The 20,401-nt window shown below is 48.6% G+C and overlaps 1 protein-coding gene across 2 annotated transcripts in view; it reads right to left on the bottom strand.

The window, feature by feature from the left end:
* Positions 1 to 18,011, bottom strand: part of LOC143956894 (uncharacterized) — a 94,414-nt gene extending 76,403 nt beyond the window's left edge. For both annotated transcript variants that reach the window (XM_077467062.1, XM_077467063.1), the window contains exon 1: positions 17,900 to 18,011. In XM_077467062.1, the coding sequence (XP_077323188.1) occupies positions 17,900 to 17,939 (40 nt within the window). In that variant the 5' untranslated portion in view covers positions 17,940 to 18,011. The remainder of the gene's footprint in view (positions 1 to 17,899) is intronic.
* Positions 18,012 to 20,401: the final 2,390 nt, after the last annotated feature.

The raw sequence follows: 20,401 nt of genomic DNA, 5'->3' as shown, positions 1-20,401 counted from the left end.
GCGTCATTTGAGAGGAAGGATTTATAATTTCATTTCATATGAGTCAGACTTGACAATAACAGGGCGGGCAAGTGTCTATTGTCCACCATGTATTTCTCAACCTGGACCCATAGTTTGTTAGACTTATGCCGCATACACACGATCGGACTATCCAGCGGGTTTTGGTCAATTCGCCCGTGTGTGGGCTCCGGCGGACAATCCGCCCGTCTATGTGCTAATCCGCTGGACTTTTGAAATGAATGGACTTGCCCACATACAGAGTAAAGTCTGTTCATTTTGAACGTGACTCCAGGTAGACGGGACTAGCAAAGGAAGTCAATGTCGCCGCCTCCATCGGCGAGATTGACACCTTGCGAGCCCCGTCGCCTGCTATGGATTTAAAGGGAGGGGAACCCCTACACTGGAAAAACGGTGTGGGCGCCCCCCCAAAGTCCATACCAGACCCTTATCCAAGCACGCAGCCTGGCCGATCAGGAAAGGGGGTGGGGACGAGCGCCCCCCTCCTGAACCGCACCAGGCTGCGTGCCCTCAACATGACCCCCACCCCAAAGCACCTTGTCCCCATGTTGATAAAGACAAGGGCCTCTTCCCTGGCCATTGGTTTTCAGGTTCTGCAGACGGGGTCTTATCGGAATCCGGGAGTCTCCTTTAATAAGGGGGCCCCCAAATCCCGGTCCCCCACTCTATGTGAATGAGTATGGGGTACGATGTATCCCTACCCATTCACCTGGGGGAAAAAAGTGTAAATAAAAAACACAGAACACAGGTTTTTAAAGTAGTTTATTAGTCAGCTCCAGGGGTCTTCTTGCGTCTTCGGGGGTCTTCTCGCCGGGCTCCTCCACTATCTTCTGCTCTTTTGCCACTCTTTTGCTAGCGGAGGAGCCCGTCTTTCTTCTTTGTCATCGCCACCATCCAGGGTCTTCTTTTCCAACTTCGGGGTTCTTCTTCCGCCTTCGGGGGTCTTGTCCCGCTCTTCGCTTCTTCTGCCGGGCCTCCGCTATCTTCTTCCAGCTCTTTAACTAGCGTTGGCCTGGTCTTCTGGTTCGCCGATGTCGCCGCGGCCACCTTCTTCTCTTCTTCTTCCTTCCGATGTTGACACGACACTCTCTCCGGCCGTAATGCCAGGGACGCGTTGGGCGGCGACCTAGTCCACCGGAAAAGTCCCGTGTGTGGGCAGGTCCGCTCGTTCAGACAGTCCATCGGACTTTATGGCCTTTTGTCCGCCAGACTAAGTCCGCCGTATAGTCTGATCGTGTGTACGCGGCATAAGAGTGCCTTTTGAACAATAGGGGAAGGGTTCTGTTTATTTTGTGACTCTAGAGTATTTAAGTTAGACAAAATAGTATCAAGATTTTTGGTCTTTTCTCTAGCTGATGCCTGTTTTAACAAGCCCCTGCTGTATGCCTTATGGGCACACCATAGATACATAACATTAGTTTCACCATTATCATTAAGTTTAAAATATTCATCCAGAATTTTAGATATTTTCTTTTTGTGGTGTGTGTTAGAAAGCAGTGATACATTGTTCCTCCAGAGATAGGTGGGGTTGCACGAGTTTTGTTTGTTTATTGTAATCAGGGCCGGTGCTACCACTAGGCAAACTAGGCAGCCGCCAGGCCATTGGTGTCCCCACTCTCTTCTCTCTGCAGCAAGAAACTAAGTCTCAGCCACCTTCGAACATAGTGTCAGAGGTGCAGCCCGACTCCCGAATGAATGGAAGTGAGTAAACATTCATTGATGAGCACTGGTAGGCTGCATTGAAGAGCATTGGTAGGCTGCATTGATGGGCGTTGGTAGGCTGCATTGATGGGCGCTGGTAGGCTGCATTGATGGGCGTTGGTAGGCTGCATTGATGGGCGTTGGTAGGCTGCAATGATGGGCGCTGGTAGGCTGCATTGATGGGCGTTGGTGGGCTGCATTGATGGGCATTGGTAGGCTGCAATGATGGGCGCTGGTAGGCTGCATTGATGGGCATTGGTAGGCTGCATTGATGGGCGCTGGTGAGGCTGCATCGATGAGCGCTTCATTAAAAATGTGGGGTATACATGGGCAGGGGAAAAGGGGTGGAGTCATGGGTGGAGCCAGGGGGGCGGCAAAATGAGGTTTTGCCTAGGGTGTCAAAAATCCTTGCACCAGCCCTGATTGGAATAGTCACTGGAGCATGGTCTGACCAAGTTATAGAATGTATCTTTACTTCCAGGGTCCTTTGTAGTAGGGTGAGGTCAGATAGGATTAGGTCAATCCTTGAGTAAGAATTATTAGGGGCTGAGAAAAATGTGTAGTCATGTTCTGATGCCTTGGTGCATCTCCACGAGTCATATAGGTTGGTTTCTATAAGAAAAGGTTTCATCTCATGTCTATGGAAACTCTGGGAGGAAGAACAGTCCATATTTTTATCCATAACACAATTAAACTCTCCACACATAAGCAAAGAGCCTTGGCTGTGTTTTTGTTATCCTTTGGTAGAGGGATTTCAAAAAAGAAGCTTGGCCTGTATTGGGTGCATATAAGTTCACTATGGTGTAGTACAACAAGTTATTCAGTTCACATACTAAGATGATATACCTTCCTTTTGGGTCTGTAATAACTTCATGTTGGTTAAATGGAACTGATTTGTTCACAGCAATCATAGTTCCATGTTTTTTTTAGATGAGGCACACACATGGAAAATATAAGGGAAGGAAAAGTCAGAACACTTGGGTGGTTTGTCACGGGAGAAATGTGTCTCTTGAACACATAGGATGTCCCCTTTAAGCTTCCTTGCTTCCTGCCACATTATCTTCCATTTAAACGGACTATTACGGCAGTTCACAATAAGAGAGATCAATTTAATGATCATGGTGAATCTGTAGGAATGTTGCTAGACATCAATATAGCTTAAACTGCAATGTAATATGTTATTTTTACCTGAAGGTGGCAGCAAAGGATAGGAAGTGGATTGCTGGAAATTGGAAGCTCCTCCTCCTTCATGTAGTCTATGAGCGCCCCACCAAACGTTCTCACTTCCTGGCCACACGCACCGGCGCTCGTGTTTAAAGAGGAAGTAAACCCTGATGGGTTTACTTCCTCTTTGATTCCCTGCAAAGGTAAAGCATAATGGACTACTATGCATCGCATAGTAGTCCATTATGTGTCACTTACCTGACACAGGAGCCAGCGAAGTCACCGCTGTCCCCTGTAGTTCCGAGAGTCCATCTTCTTGGTGGGTCTCCGTGGGTCTCGCTGCTCCGGCGGTGCGATTCGCCGGAGCAGCGATGACGTCACTCCCGCACATGCGCGCGGGAGTCGACACTCGTGGCATATCGCCGCGATCTGCGGCTTACCCAGTGCACCTGCGCGCTGCTGTCTACGGCGCATGCGCCCTAGACAGTGATGGCTGTCTTCAGGTAAATATATTTCTTGGACCTTCAGGTAAGCCTTAATCTAGGCTTACCTGTAGGTCAAAGTGGTTTGTAAGGGTTTACAACCATTTTAATGTCCAGTCTTTATCAAGCAGAGATTCTGCCACCCCACCAGATTCCAGATTTATTGGAGAATTTAGACTTTGAAGCAGATTATTGGTGGGAGTTGCCACAGAATTCTGAAAATCATTCTGTAAGAACCCATTGACTGTCCTACTGCTTCCATCTGTTTGTACAGTACTTACATCGATGTCGCAACTTTCCCCGTTAAAGTGGAGACCTCTCTGTACCAGGGTGGTGACGGGGCACAGACTTCCTCTCCGTGTCATCTCAGAAGAGGACGGAAGAGAGCGGCAGCGCCTTGGTCTGCCCATCATCTCTGAGAAGTCACAATGGGCATCCACTATGGGCTGTAAATAACCCTTCGGGTTGCAGTCACAGACATTTTCCAAAGCGAGTATGAATCATAAGTTAGTGGTAACATGTAAAATAAATAAATTTAATGGAAAAAGAACAAGGTAACATAAAGAACAAATAAAACTCAACATGTCATGCGAAAAGTAAAACTTCCGCTTCTGCACAGGTCTATGCTCCCTGAGGTCCAGTACCCAATCCAGGTTGTGCTGATAGATAGTATGAGAAGTTGTAATTGCAGATAGGTTAGTCATTCTTTACCATCCTGATCAAACTTTTTGCCACTCTGGGGTGATTTTATTAGAGGCAGATGGAGTTGGGACTTCCTCTTCATCCGGGAGAAGCTGCCATTGTCTGGCCAGCTTCAATCCATTTTCCAGGTTAGTGATGGCGTAGGTTTTGTTATCTCTTGTGACAACAATTTTTGTCGGAAATTCCCATGTGTAAAGAATTTTGTGGTTTTGAAGTAGTTTTGTCAATGTAGCCAGGTTCCTGCAGGCTTGCATGGTATGCTGCGATATATATCCGAATATACTGAAATGTCAGCATAGGGTTCAGGCAATGGGGAATTTTTCCTGGTATATCTCATTAGATCCTCCTTTACATGGAAAAAATGTATACGTGCTATAACATCTCTAGGCACCTTATCTGGTAAGTGTTTAGGTTTAGGCAAACGGTGAGCACGATCTGCAATCACATCCCTCTCTGGTGTTTCAGGTAGCAGTGTAGACGGAAATTGTTGGATATACTTCCTAAGGTCCGCAGGCATAACAGATTCAGACACCCCTCTCAATTTCACATTGTTCCTTCTGGAACGATCTTCCAAATCTGCAATTTTGCTTTTCAATGCCTTTAACTCAACCTCTGCCTCATTATGTGCATCAACAAGCTCATTATGAGCAGCAGCAAACGCTCCTATCTTAACCACTTGCCGCCCGCCCTATAAGCAATTGACGGTGGCAAAGTGGTTGCATAATCCTGATTGGACATCATATGACGTGATCAGGATTATGAGCCGCTGCGCGCCCCCGGGGGCACGCATCGTGGCGATCGTTGTTGCGGGGTGTCAGTCTGACACCCGACAACTACGATCTCGGTAAAGAGTCTCCGACTAAGACTCTTTACCACGTGATCAGCCGTGTCCAATCACGGCTGATCACAGTGTAAATAGGAAGAGCCGGTGATTGGCTTTTCCTCACTCGCGTCTGTCAGACGCGAGTAGAGGAGAGCCGATCGGCTGCTCCTCTGACAGGGGGGGGTCTGTGCTGATCGATTATCAGCACAGCCCCCCCGAGGATGCCCACACTGGACCACCAGGGACGCCACCAGACCACCAGGGATGCCCAGCAAAAGGTAATCCTCCCTAGACCACCAGGGATGCCAGTCAGTGCCACAATGGATGCCAATCAGTGCCCATAATGGATGCCAATCAGTGCCCACAATGGGCATCACTGATTGGCATGCATTATTGCTTGGCACTGATTGGCATCCATTAGTACAGTATAACATAATACAAAGCCGCCTATCAGTGCCCACCTGTGCCGCCTATCAGTGCCCATCCTTGCTGCCTATCAGTGCCCATCCGTGCCCATCTGTGCCGCCTATCCATGCCCATCTGTGCCGCCTATCCATGCCCATCTGTGCCGCCCATCCCTGCCAATCCATGCCAGCTATCAGTGCCAATTTGTGCCACCTATCAGTGCCCATCCGTGTCGCCCATCAGTGCCACCCATCAGTGCCGCCTATCAGTGCCCATCAGTGCCACCTATCAGTGCCACATATCAGTATCCATCAATGCCACCTCATCAGTGCCACTTCATTGGTGCCACATCATTGGTGCCACATCATTGGTGCCCATCAGTGCCGCCTTATCAGTGCCCATCAGTGTAGCCCCATCAGTGCCCATCAGTGAAGGAGAAAACATACTTATTTACAAAGTTTTGAAACTGAAACAAAAAAAAACATTTTTTTTTAAAAAATTCGGTACTTTTTTATTTGTAGCGCAAAAAATAAAAACCGTAGAGGTGATCAAATACCACCAAAAGAAAACTCTATTTGTGGGAAAAAAATGATAAAAATTTCATTTGGGTACAGTGTAGCATGACCGCGCAATTGTCATTCAAAATGCGACAGCGCTGAAAGCTCAAAATTGGTCTGGGCAGGAAGGTGTTTAAGTGCCCGGTATTGAAGTGGTTAAAGTGACCAGATTTATAAAATTAAATCTGGGGACATATTATTTTTTTTCCACTAGTAGTGGCGGAAATCATCAACTCATAGCGGGACTGTGATATTGCGGCGCACAAATTGGACACTAAGTGACACTTTTGACTCTTTGTGGGAACCAGTGACGCTAATACAGTGATCGGTGCTAAAAATATGCCCTGTCACTGTACTAATGACACTGGCTGGGAAGGGGATAACATCTAGGGCAATCAAAGGGCTAAATGTGTGCCTAACAAGTGTTTTCTCACTGTGGGGGATCACTTGTTTACATAGGCAGACCACCATTCTGCCTCTGTACATAATGATCATGGGTACCGGTGGACTCAGAAAGGCAGGATCATGTATATATATGATTCTTCACAGCGTGACCCCCCTGTAGCAGTAAATCTGCTATCAGGCAATCGGCAACTGGTTAAGATCATCAGCATTATGATAACTCACAGGCAGGGGGCGCTCTATCATGGCTCTGGCTGGCTCTGCCAGCATTATGATAACTCACAGGCAGGAGGCGCTCTATCATGGCTCTGGCTGGCTCTGTCACAGTGTGTCACATAACATGGCTGCTGGGTGCTGATTTTGTTAACTTCTGACCAGTAAGTGCCCCCCCCCCCCCCCCACTGCTGCCTGTGAGTTCTGATACCATCCATTATGCCAGAGAGACAGACACAGTGAAATGTAGTCTATTCACAGACACCCCCAAAGCACAACTGTGTTGAAGCCTTGAAGGCACTGACAGCCCCACCATTGGATCTTCTTCCCCTCTATTCCTGCTGCTGGACATCATCAGCTGAGCTCAGCTGCCTCTCTCGGCCCATCGCCACCGGCCTCACAGCCTCTCTCTGCCTGTCGCCTCCGCCCACCTCCCAGCCTCTCAGGTCTCACTCTCCGGGCCCGGATACTACTGGGTGGGGAGCAGAGGAAGATCACTGCGCCAGGGAAGACAAGGAGATAAGCAGGCAGGCGGCTGGCCGGGACTTGAGTCAAAGCAGAAGAACGTGTGAGCGGAGCTGAATGGACATTCACCTGAAACTGAAGAAATATTCCCTCCATTCCGAACAGCGCATCATCATCAGAAAGGGGCACAGATAATGGAATAAATACATTCCCCTAAGCTAGTAGGAGCTGCAGAGTGGGGGAGGGGGGTGTAATTCAGAATTTTTTTTTTTTTTATTCTGCACTGACTGTCTCTGAAGTTGCCCCTACCCCTGTTCAAATCCAATCCGGGGGACAAAACCGAGGACAAACTTGGTCTGGGGATAGTGTCCTCAATCCGGGGACTGTCCCTGGAAACCGGGGATGTCTGGTCACCCTACCCTATCTTGTCCTCTGCATGAGAGACTCTGTCCCCTATGGAAGTTACTTCAGCTTTCAGTTGAGTTGTGCACTCCATCAAGTCCCTGTGTAAGGAGCCCCTTAGAATCACTAGCATTTCCTTCATTAACACTTGCCGCCCGCTCCATAGCAGATACACGGCGGCAAAGTGGTTTCAAAATCCTGACCGGACGTCATATGACGTGATCAGTATTTTGAGCCGCTGCGCACCCCCGGGGGCGCGCATCGCGGCGATCGTTGTTGCGGGGTGTCAGTCTGACACCCACAACTACGATCTCGGTAAAGAGTCTCCGACGGAGACTCTTTACCACGTGATCAGCCGCGTCCAATCATGGCTGATCACAGTGTAAAGAGGAAAAGCCGTCAGACGCGAGTAGAGGAGAGCCAATCGGCTGCTCCTCTGACAGGGGGGGTCTGTGCTGATCGATTATCAGTGCAGCCCCCCCGAGGATGCCCACACTGGACCGCCAGGGACGCCACCAGACCACCAGGGATGCCCAGCCGAAGGTAATCCTCCCTAGACCACCAGGGATGCCAGTCAGTGCCGTCAATGGATGCCAATCAGTGCCCATAATGGATGCCAATCAGTGCCCACAATGGGCATCACTGATTGGCATGCATTATTGTTTGGCACTGATTGGCATCCATTAGTACAGTATAATGTAATACAATTCCGCCTATCAGTGCCCACCTGTGCCGCCTATCAGTGCCCATCCGTGCCACCTATCAGTGCCCATCCATGCCCATCTGTGCTGCCTATCCATGCCCATCTGTACCGCCTATCCATACCCATCCATGCCAATCTGTTCCAGCTATCAGTGCCAATTTGTGCCACCTATCAGTGCCCATCCGTGTTGCCCATCAGTGCCACCCATCAGTGCCGCCTATCAGTGCCCATCAGTGCCACATATCAGTGTCCATCAATGCCACCTCATCAGTGCCACTTCATTGGTGCCACCTCATTGGTGCCCATCAGTGCCGCCTTATCAGTGCCCATCAGTGCCGCCTTATCAGTGCCCATCAGTGTAGCCCCATGAGTGAAGGAGAAAACATTTTTTTTCAAAATTTTCGGTATTTTTTTATTTGTTTAGCAAAAAAAATAAAAAATGTAGAGGTGATCAAATACCACCAAAAGAAAGCTCTATTTGTGGGGAAAAAAATGATAAAAATGTCATTTGTGTACAGTGTAGCATGACCGCGCAATTGTCACTCAAAGTGCGACAGCGCTGAAAGCTCACAATTGGTCTGGGCAGGAAGGTGTTTAAGTGCCCCCCGGTATTGAAGTGGTTAAGGTATCAGTAAACGGCTGATCCAAGGTGGGGAAATCCTGCATTTGTTCGATGAACTCCCTGGTGCTGCCCTGTGAGGTGCCATGTCCCCCCATCTCACCTGGATATTTGTGCCCCTCCGATCTCCTTTGTACAGGGGATGCTCCCAGGGAGGGCCTGCTGCTGTATCCTGGGGATGATGCTTGATACTGGCCATTCATGCTGGATGATAATCCACCTCCGCGGCCTCGCCGCACGTTGTAGACCTCGGTGCCATCTTGGGGCCCACGAGATTCCACAGGGTAGAAATCAGTCAGCTTTTTTGGGCCTCTCTCCTGCTTTCTCTTGTACATCTCAATGGCGGATGGTAGCTAAGATATTAGGCAGGGGATATCTCCTCACACAGCCGTGTTGCTGCTAGTTGCTGGATTGCTCTGGATTCAGATGGAGCTCTCTCCTCAAGCTACCATTCACCTCGGCTGCCGGCCACGCCCCCAGATGGGAGCTTTTCATCGTGTATTCCGATTGTGTGTATGCCCCATCTGACGGACCTAGAAAGAGAACATGTTCTATATTTTTCAGACGGAACAAATTCCTATCGGGAAAACCGCTCGTCTGTATGCTGTTCCGACGGATCAAAAACGACGCATGCTGTCAGGAAAGGCTGGCTGGGGACAGTGATCTGTCACCTGTCTGTGTGCGCCTGCTGGTGCCTGGGCGTGTCCGTGGGGGTTCATGCATTCGCATGCGCGCGCAGTTACCGGCACCAGGCAGGCTATTTAAACCCAGTTCTCCCTTCAGATCTTGCGGCTTGATCTACAGCGTTCCTGAGACTATTGCCTGAATCTGATCTGTTCCTGTATTGACCCGGCCTGACCTGTGACCTTCCCTGCCTTCTGCCTGCCTCTGACCTCCAGCTTGTCTACGACTCTGCACCTGTCTCATCCTCTGGTCCATCCGTGCTCATCCGTTACCGACCCGGCCTGTTCCACGTTCCTGCCTCTGCCTGTTGCATCTGTTCCTGTAGTGACTGTCTGGTTTGACCCGGCTTGCCTGACTCTTCTGTGTGCCTGCCCCTGAGCGATCTACCTGTTCCTGTTGGTCTCCTGCTGTCTACTGGTTCCTGTCCGCTGCCACTGGGGCCTGCTTGTCCAGCTACAGTTCCTGAAGTCAGCCTCATCCATCCTCCGGCTGTTGATCCTGCCAGGCACTCGTGCTACCTTTGACTCCCGTGCCTCCTGTCACCACCATCAGGGGCCATGAGTCGGGGACGCAAGAGAGGTCTCCTTCTGCATTCCGGGCTCACCACTAGGTACGTGACACATGCTCTGAAGCAAGTACGAGACAGAAGCTATTGGCTACTGGATAATGAACCTCTGTTTTCTAGTCCCGTCGTACGTGTTGTACGTCGCAGCGTTCTCGACAGTCGGACTTTGGTGTGCCTGTGTGTATGCAAGACAGCTTGAGCGGAAATTCCATCGGAACTTCATCAGAAAAACCCTTTAGAATTTAAGGAAAAACCGGTCGTGTGTACAGGGCATTAGAGCGGAAAAGATGTGGAATTCCCTTCCACAGGCGGTGGTCTCAGCGGGGGGGCATCAATAGTTTCAAGAAACTATTAGATAAGCACCTGAACGAACGCAACATACAGGGATATACAATGTAATACTGACATATAATCACACACACAGGTTGGACTTGTGTTTTTTTTCAACCTCACCTACTATGTAACTATGAACCCCCAAAAAGAAGATAAGTGGATATTTGTGATGTACATACACTATATTGCCAAAAGTTTTGGGAGAGCCCTGCAAATCATTAGATTCAGGTGTTCCAATCACCTCCATGGCCACAGGTGTATAAAACCAATCATCTAGGCATGCAGATGGCTTCTACAAACATCTGTGAAAGAATGGGTCATTCTCAAGATCTTAGTAAATTCAAGCGTGGTACCGTGATAGGTGGCCACCTGTGCAATAAGTCTACCCGTGAAATTTCCTTGCTACAGTAATAAATATTCCACAGTCAAGTGTTAGTTGTATTATAACAAAATGGAAGCCATTGGGAACAACAATTTAGCGGGTTCAGCGTATGCTGAAGTGCGCAGAAGTCACCAACTGTCGACTTGCAAAGTCAATAGCTACAGACCTCCAAACTTTGTTGGGCCCTCAGATTAGCACAACAACAGTATGTAGAGAGCTTCGTGGAATGGGTTTCCATGGATGGACAGCTGCATCCAAGCCGTACATCACCAAGTGCAATGTAAAAGCGTCAGATGCAGTCTATCTAGGCAGAAGGGTGGCCTAGGGATGGTCAACCCGGTTGTGTTCTTCTTTCTGATGTTTTTGAAACACAATTTTGGTAACATGCTAGCACGGAGACCGCCTGGATGGGTAGGTATTTTCCAGATCTGGTTTAGACCTTTTCTGGGCTGTTGGGAGAGTGGTGGGCCAGTGAAAAGCCTAAGGATCAAGCATGGTAAGCTCCTGGCTTACCATGGCTGCCCCATGCCTGAAAATTCTTAAACGGTGGCATGTGACAGTGAAGGATATCAGGTCCCCTCCTAGGAGACTCCTGGGTGAGAAGATTGTGGGTACTGTCTTTCATGCACCACTGGCCTTAAGGGATTGCCCAGGTCACATTATGAGGGAGGGTTTACGTTTAATAAATTCTGAACGGATTCCCTTGAAATTTAGGGACCAGGCCTGGCTCACTTTCCGTGACAGCCTATCAGGATAAATTCATATTCATTACATTCACTAACAGCCAAATGTGAAAGGAAAAGTGACGGGGGGGCGACGGAGGCACATAAACTGATTTAACAGGGGGAGAGCCGGGTATTACAGGTGATACGGGGGGGGGGGGGGGCACAAGCACTGTGATGTTAGTCATGCTTTAACCACTTCAGCCCCGGAAGAATTTATCCCCTTCCTGACCAGAGCACTTTTTGCAATTCGGCACTGCGTCACTTTAACTGACATTTGCGCGGACGTGCGACGTGGCTCCTAAACAAAACTGACGTCCTTTTTTTCCCACAAATAGAGCTTGGTTTGAGCAAAAGTTATAGCCTCTACAAAATAGGGGATCGTTTTATGGAATTTGTATTAATATATAATAATATAATATAATATATATAATTTTTTTTTTTTTTAAATGGTGGTGATCAGCAATTTTTATAATGACTGCGACATTATGGCGGACACATCGGACATTTTTGACACATTTTTGGGACCATTGTCATTTATACAGCAATCAGTGCTATTTAAATGCACTGATTCCTGTGTAAATGACACTGGCAGTGAAGGAGTTAACCACTAGGTGGCAGTGTAGGGGTTAGCTGTGTCCTAGGGGCGTGTTGCTAACTGTGGGGGGGGGCGTGGCTGTGTGTGGCACATCACTGATCTCTGCTCCAGTCACAGGGAGCAGAGATCAGTGTCACTGTTGCTAGGCAGAACAAGGAGATGCTTGTTTACTTTAGCATCTCCCCATTCTTCCTCTCTGTGAGGCGATCGCGGATATCCCCGCAGCGATCGAGTCCACGGGACCCGCGACCCGACTCACGCGAGCGCCCCGCCGCCTCTTAAAGGGCAACGTACAGGTATGTGATTCTGCCTGTACGTACCCTTCTGCCGACGTGTATCGGCGTGAGGCGATCGGGAAGCGGTTAAGGGAACAGGATATATTTTGTTGTTTTTTTTTGTTTTTTTTAGGGTAACAAACGCTTTAATAAATGTATGTTAATAATAATTTATTTATTTTGTTAGTGAATGGACTTTTACATCAGTTTATGCGGTATTTACCGCACGTTTCTTATTCCTGTGGTAATTATTGCATAAACTGATAGTGAATTCACTTTTTCAATATAGCACATGATATTTCGATCAAATGAGTCACGTGATCTAAATATTGCATGCAAGATTGTTGAGTGAATGGAGCCCCCAATCCCATCTCTGGTTGTCATATTGCGTTACCTGTGTGCTGATCACATCCTGTGATTAAATAATTAAATTATGCCGCGTACACACGATCAGACATTCCGACAAAAAAATCATGGATTTTTTTTTTTCCGACGGATGTCGGCTCAAACTTGTCTTGCATACACTCCGTCACAACAAATGTTGTCGGAAATTCCGAACGTCAGCAAGGCGGTGACGTACAAGACGTATGACGAGCTGAGAAAAATGAAGTTCAGTAGCCATTGCGGCTCTTCTGCTTGATTCCGAGCACGCGTGGAACTTTGTGCGTCAGAATTGTGTACACACGATCGGAATTTCCGTTTTGTTGTCGGAAAATTTGAGATCCAGCTCTCAAACATTTGTTGTCGGCAATTCTGACACCAAATGTCCGGTGGAGCCTACACACGGTCGGATTTTCCGACAACAACCTCACATCGAACATCTGTTGTCGGAAATTCCGACCGTGTGTACGAGGCATTATAATGACTATAATGATGCTTTTAAAAATGAAAAGACTTCAGGAGTTGGTGCAGGGATGATCTGAGGTGTGAAGGTGCAGGAATTGGGGTGATCTGAGGGGTGGAGGTGCAGGAATTGGGATGATCTGAGGGGTGAAGGTGCAGGAATTGGGGTGATCTGAGGGGTGAAGGTGCAGGAATTGGGGTGATCTGAGGGGTGAAGGTGCAGGAATTGGGGTGATCTGAGGGGTGAAGGTGTAGGAATTGGGGTGATCTGAGGGGTGAAGGTGCAGGAAATGGGGAGATCTGAGTGGTGAAGGTGCAGGAATTGGGGTGATCTGAGGGGTGGAGGTGCAGGAATTGGGGTGATCTGAGGGGTGGAGGTGTAGGAATTGGGGTGATCTGAGGGGTGGAGGTGCAGGAATTGGGGTGATCTGAGGGGTGGAGGTGCAGGAATTGGGGTGATCTGAGGGGTGGGGGTGCAGCAATTAGGGTGACCTGAGGGGTGAAGGTGTAGGAATTGGGGTGACCTGAGGGGTGAAGGTGTAGGAATTGGGGTGACCTGAGGGGTGGAGGTGCAGGAATTGGGATGATCTGAGGGGTGAAGGTGCAGGAATTGGGGTGATCTGAGGGGTGAAGGTGCAGCAATTAGGGTGACCTGAGGGGTGAAGGTGTAGGAATTGGGGTGATATGAGGGGTGAAGGTGTAGGAATTGGGGTGACCTGAGGGGTGGGGGTGCAGGAATTGGGGTGATCTGAGGGGTGAAGGTGCAGGGATTGGGATGATCTGAGGGGTGGAGGTGCAGGAATTGGGGTGATCTGAGGGGTGAAGGTGCAGGAATTGGGGTGATCTGAGGGGTGAAGGTGCAGGGATTGGGATGATCTGAGGGGTGGAGGTGCAGGAATTGGGGTGATCTGAGGGGTGAAGGTGCAGGAATTGGGGTGATCTGAGGGGTGAAGGTGCAAGAATTGGGATGATCTGAGGGGTGGAGGTGCAGGAATTAGGGTGATCTGAGGGGTGGAGGTACAGGAATTGGGGTGATCTGAGGGGTAAAGGTGCAGGAATTGGGGTGATCTGAGGGGTGGAGGTGCAGGAATTGGGATGATCTGAGGGGTGGAGGTGCAGGAATTGGGATGATCTGAGGGGTGAAGGTGCAGGAATTGGGGTGATCTGAGGGGTGAAGGTGCAGGGATTGGGATGATCTGAGGGGTGGAGGTGCAGGAATTGGGGTGATCTGAGGGGTGAAGGTGCAGGAATTGGGGTGATCTGAGGGGTGAAGGTGCAAGAATTGGGATGATCTGAGGGGTGGAGGTGCAGGAATTAGGGTGATCTGAGGGGTGGAGGTACAGGAATTGGGGTGATCTGAGGGGTAAAGGTGCAGGAATTGGGGTGATCTGAGGGGTGGAGGTGCAGGAATTGGGATGATCTGAGGGGTGGAGGTGCAGGAATTGGGATGATCTGAGGGGTGGAGGTGCAGGAATTGGGGTGACCTGAGGGGTGAAGGTGCAGGAATTGGGGTGATCTGAGGGGTGAAGGTGCAGGAATTGGGGTGATCTGAGGGGTAAAGGTGTAGGAATTGGGGTGATCTGAGGGGTGAAGGTGCAGGAATTGGGGTGATCTGAGGGGTGAAGGTGCAGGAATTGGGGTGATCTGAGGGGTGAAGGTGCAGGAATTGGGATTATCTGAGGGGTGAAGGTGCAGGAATTGGGGTGATCTGAGGGGTGAAGGTGCAGGAATTGGGGTGATCTGAGGGGTGAAGGTGCAGGAATTGGGATTATCTGAGGGGTGAAGGTGCAGGAATTGGGATGATCTGAGGGGTGGAGGTGCAGGAATTGGGGTGACCTGAGGGGTGAAGGTGCAGGAATTGGGGTGATCTGAGGGGTGAAGGTGCAGGAATTGGGGTGATCTGAGGGGTAAAGGTGTAGGAATTGGGGTGATCTGAGGGGTGAAGGTGCAGGAATTGGGATTATCTGAGGGGTGAAGGTGCAGGAATTGGGATTATCTGAGGGGTGAAGGTGCAGGAATTGGGATGATCTGAGGGGGGTGAAGGTGCAGGAATTGGGATGATCTGAGGGGGGTGAAGGTGCAGGAATTGGGGTGATCTGAGGGGTAAAGGTGTAGGAATTGGGGTGATCTGAGGGGTGAAGGTGCAGGAATTGGGGTGATCTGAGGGGTGAAGGTGCAGGAATTGGGGTGATCTGAGGGGTGAAGGTGCAGGAATTGGGATTATCTGAGGGGTGAAGGTGCAGGAATTGGGGAGATCTGAGGGGTGAAGATGCAGGAATTGGGGTGATCTGAGGGGTGAAGGTGCAGGAATTGGGGTGATCTGAGGGGTGAAGGTGCAGGAATTGGGGTGATCTGAGGGGTAAAGGTGTAGGAATTGGGGTGATCTGAGGGGTGAAGGTGCAGGAATTGGGGTGATCTGAGGGGTGAAGGTGCAGGAATTGGGGTGATCTGAGGGGTGAAGGTGCAGGAATTGGGGTGATCTGAGGGGTGAAGGTGCAGGAATTGGGATTATCTGAGGGGTGAAGGTGCAGGAATTGGGATGATCTGAGGGGTGGAGTTGCAGGAATTGGGGTGATCTGAGGGGTGAAGGTGCAGGAATTGGGGTGATCTGAGGGGTAAAGGTGCAGGAATTGGGGTGATCTGAGGGGTAAAGGTGTAGGAATTGGGGTGATCTGAGGGGTGAAGGTGCAGGAATTGGGGTGATCTGAGGGGTGAAGGTGCAGGAATTGGGGTGATCTGAGGGGTAAAGGTGTAGGAATTGGGGTGATCTGAGGGGTGAAGGTGCAGGAATTGGGGTGATCTGAGGGGTGAAGGTGCAGGAATTGGGGTGATCTGAGGGGTGAAGGTGCAGGAATTGGGATTATCTGAGGGGTGAAGGTGTAGGAATTGGGGTGATCTGAGGGGTGGAGGTGCAGGAATTGGGGTGATCTGAGGGGTGGAGGTGTAGGAATTGGGGTGATCTGAGGGATGAAGGTGCAGGAATTGGGGTGATCTGAGGGGTGGAGGTGTAGGAATTGGGGTGATCTGAGGGGTGAAGGTGTAGGAATTGGGGTGATCTGAGGGGTGAAGGTGTAGGAATTGGGGTGATCTGAGGGGTGAAGGTGTAGGAATTGGGATGATCTGAGGGGTGAAGGTGTAGGAATTGGGGTGATCTGAGGGATGAAGGTGCAGGAATTGGGGTGATCTGAGGGGTGGAGGTGCAGGAATTGGGGTGATCTGAGGGGTGAAGGTGCAGGAATTGGGGAGATCTAAGGGGTGGAGGTATAGGAATTGGGGTGACCTGAGGGGTGAAAGTTTAGGAATTGGGGTGATCTGAGGGGTGAAGGTGCAGGAATTGGGATTATCTGAGGGGTGAAGGTGCAGGAATTGGGGTGATCTGAGGGGTGAAGGTGCAGGAATTGGGGTGATCTGAGGGGTGAAGGTGCAGGAATTGGGGTGATCTGAGGGGTGAAGGTGCAGGAATTGGGGAGATCTGAGGGGTGAAGGTACAAGAATTCAGTTAACAATCATCCATATGAACATTCACAGGCACGGCTCTATTTTCACCATCAGGAACCCACCCTGAGAAATGCTGGGCAGCCATCACTGGAGTACATGGAGACAAGATGTGGCTGCAAAGAGGCTGCAGAAGATCAGCATCACCGGGATGGAATAAAGTATTAATAATAAAAGTGAAAATGATTTTATATGAGAACATTACAAAATGAAGTGAAGCCAACCAAACAAAATGATACCACATCCCAAATATTAATTTTTAGAAAAGAAAGCAAAGGGGGAGGTGACTAACCTCGACGGGACTTTTAACGGTATCGAACATAGCATATAATGACAAAGGGTCAAATAGCAATCACTCAAAAAGAGTTTTTAAAGAAAAATATTTTTTCAAAAGATTTATTATACAAAAAATAAAAAATATTTTTTTTTTTTACTAAAACAGCACTATAAATACATATATATATATCCATACAATACATTGAGATCAGGAAGAATCGTTTGTGAACTCAGTCAATGTCGTAAGATGCTCGACATGTTTCACTCATAGACGAGTTTCTTCAGGAGCTTTGAATATCATTGACAAGTATAATACTGCATGGATAAACACATACAAGAAAGTGATTAAATAATACAAGTGCCCTTATTTGCAATAAACTTTAAAGAAAAAAAGCACATAATTGAATCTGATTGCTACAAACAACATTAATATATACTCGTCTATGAGTGAAACCTGTCGAGCATCCTACTACATTGACTGAGTTCACAAACGATTCTTCCTGATCTCAATGTATTGTATGGATATATATATGTATTTATAGTGCTGTTTTAGTTAAAAATGTGTTATTTTTAATTTTTTGTATAATAAATCTTTTGAAAAAATCTTTTTCTTTAAAAACTCTTTTTGAGTGATTGCTATTTGACCCTTTGTCATTATATGCTATGTTCGATACCGTTAAAAGTCCCGTCGAGGTTAGTCACCTCCCCCTTTGCTTTCTTTTCTAAAAATTTATATGAGAAGAGTTTACAATCTACAGAGCACAGAAAACTGACCCTCAGTTATGGTTACATCTACTATAGTAAAGAATTTACACGGCTGACTTGTTTTTGAGGGTACACATCCCAGAGCTGTCTTTATTCTTCACTACTGAGTGACCCACAATGAGGACGGGTTTGTGTCTCCACAGCTGGGATGGTCATACTTGTTCCAGGTCAGCAGCTCCTCACACAGTGGAGATGGAATGACGGCCGTAGGATGATGCAGCTTCAGAAACAAGTCAGGAATGGAAGGAATCTCCCAGAATTCTGTGCTATCAGGTTCCCTTGAACTCATAATATTGGAGACTTACCCATCACACCCACAACAAGGACCAAGAGATAGAAGTTCATATTTGTACTCCAGTAGATCCGTCTAGGAGCGAATGGATGGAGGAACCCGGCTCAGTCTGCACCGACACTACTGGTCTGGGAGAGGAGCGTGCAGTCTGGTAAAAAATAGGAAGTGGTACAGGAAGGAACATTACCTAATATTATGCCGAAGTGCTAAGATTATCTCAGACTTGTGTTACACAAAGATTTCTACTGAACAGAACAACATGAAATGTGTGCCTCATAAAACCCATCGAAGAAGGCAAAGTTCCATGGACACTGGTGTACTGCCAATGCCGGAAGAGTGACCAGGAGGTCTATAAACCTCCAGGTCACTCCCTGGCATTGGCCATTCGATAGACTTCCAGGTCACTCTCCTGGCATTGCCTATTCTATAAACCTCCAGGTCACTCTACTGGCACTGCCCATTTTATAGACCTCCAGGTCACTCCCTGGCATTGGCCATTCTATAGATCTCACGGTCCCTCTCCTGGCATTGGACATTCAATAGACTTCCAGGTCACTCTCCTTTCATTGGTCATTTTATAGACCTCCTGGTCACTTTCCTGACATTGGTCATTTTATAGACCTCCAGGTCACTCTCCTGGCATTGCCCATTCTATAAACCTCCAGGTCACTCTACTGGCACTGCTCATTCTATAGACCTTCAGGTCACTCTACTGGCATTGGGCATTCTAAAGACCTCCAGGTAAGTCTCCTAGCATCGTATAGACCTCCAGGTCACTCTCCTGGCACTGGCCATTTTATAGACTTGCAGGTCACTCTCCTGGCACTGGCCATTTTATAGACTTGCAGGGCACTCTCCTGGCACTGGCCATTCTATGGACCTCCAGGTCACTCTCCTGGCATTGGTAATTTTATAGACCTCCAGTTCACTCTCCTGGCATTGCCCATTCTATAAACCTCCAGGTCACGCTACTGGCACTGCTCATTCTATAGACCTTCAGGTCACTCTCCTGGCATTGGGCATTCTAAAGACCCCCAGGTAAGTCTCCTAGCATTGTATAGACCTCCAGGTCACTTTCCTGGCACTGGCCATTTTATAGACTTCCTGATCACTCTCCTGGCACTGGCCATTCTATAGACCTCCAGGTCACTCTCCTGGCACTGGCCATTTTATAGACTTGCAGGGCACTCTCCTGGCACTGGTCATTCTATAGACCTCCAAAACACTCTCCTGGCATTAGCAGTAGACCCAGTTCCATGGAGTTCATGGAACTTTGTCTCTTCTGGTGGGTTTTATGATGAATAAAGGTTACGTTGTACTGTTCAGTAGGAATTCTAATAGGTTCTTAGCACTTTGCCTTAGAATATTAGATAATGTCCCTTTCTGTACTACATCATACAGTATGTCCTAGCTAGATCAATTCTTACATCATCATCTCCATCTAGTTGCCAAAATGCGGTATATTTTTCCATTATGGTACTTTCAGAATGCTATACTGCATTTTGGCCACTAGATGGAGATGACAATATAGGGAATTGATCTATTGCAAAAAAATACAGGGCAAGTAAGTGCGATCCTTAGGACTATCCTGAGGACTAAGTTGGCGTGTCCTTCTTGTTTCCTTGTCAGGGCTGCTGTTAGAAATCATGGGGCCCCACACAGCCTACCTGACCGGGTCTCTCCAGCCAAAAGTGACTGAGGACATCGATTTATCAGTCCCTTTCGCTGCAGCCTGCAGAAGCGCTGAGGCTTCCTGCTCATTCACAAACTGAAGCATAGTAAACACAGTTTACTGTGCTTCAGCGAGGAATGGACACATGCGCGATTGCTACCGATCGCTCTCTGTGTTCAGTCAGGAAAGGAAGAGGCCAGTAAATTTACATATTTACTGACACCCTTACCACCGCTTCAATCCCGAAACAAACTGGGTCCCTGCAGCAGTTCCCGGCAGAAGAGGAGAGAAGGGAAGCTGGCAGTGCTGCAAGGGAAAGGGGCACACAGGGGGGGGGCATAAAACAGATGGAAGGGGCTCATGTCATAGAATCACTGCCCCTGCAGTGTAGCCAGAGGGAGAAAGAGGAGAAGAAGCTGCCAGCACTGCAAGAGGAGACAGAAGAGGATCGGACTACACTAAAACAGTGCAACCGGCCCTCCTGATTAGCAGGTGACTGGGTCCCTCTTTTGAACTGATGCGGCCGGGCCCAATACAGGAGGGTTGACTGTACTGCCTTGTCAGCCGCCCTGATCCTTGCAGTTAGAGGCACTGCAGCACTAAGAACATCAGGACACTCCCTGTAAAGCTCATATTTAGCGGAGAATCAATGCCTCCAGCAGGGCCGGACTGGGAATAAAAAACAGCCCTGGAAACAATTTCATACCAGCCCAACAGTATTACATTATTATTTTCTTGTTCATTTTAAAGCACATCTGAAGAGTGTATTATACTCACCAGTGCCCATCAGCACAGCCCCATCAGTACCTATCAATGCAACCTCACCAGTACCCATCAATGCAG

The sequence above is a fragment of the Lithobates pipiens genome, unplaced genomic scaffold (assembly GCF_037356315.1).
Source record: "Lithobates pipiens isolate NorthernLeopardFrog02 unplaced genomic scaffold, aLitPip1_a1.2 Scaffold_44, whole genome shotgun sequence".
NCBI lineage: Eukaryota > Metazoa > Chordata > Amphibia > Anura > Ranidae > Lithobates > Lithobates pipiens.
The sequence above is the reverse complement of the archived record's forward strand: the minus strand, read 5'-3'. Positions and strand labels throughout refer to the sequence as shown.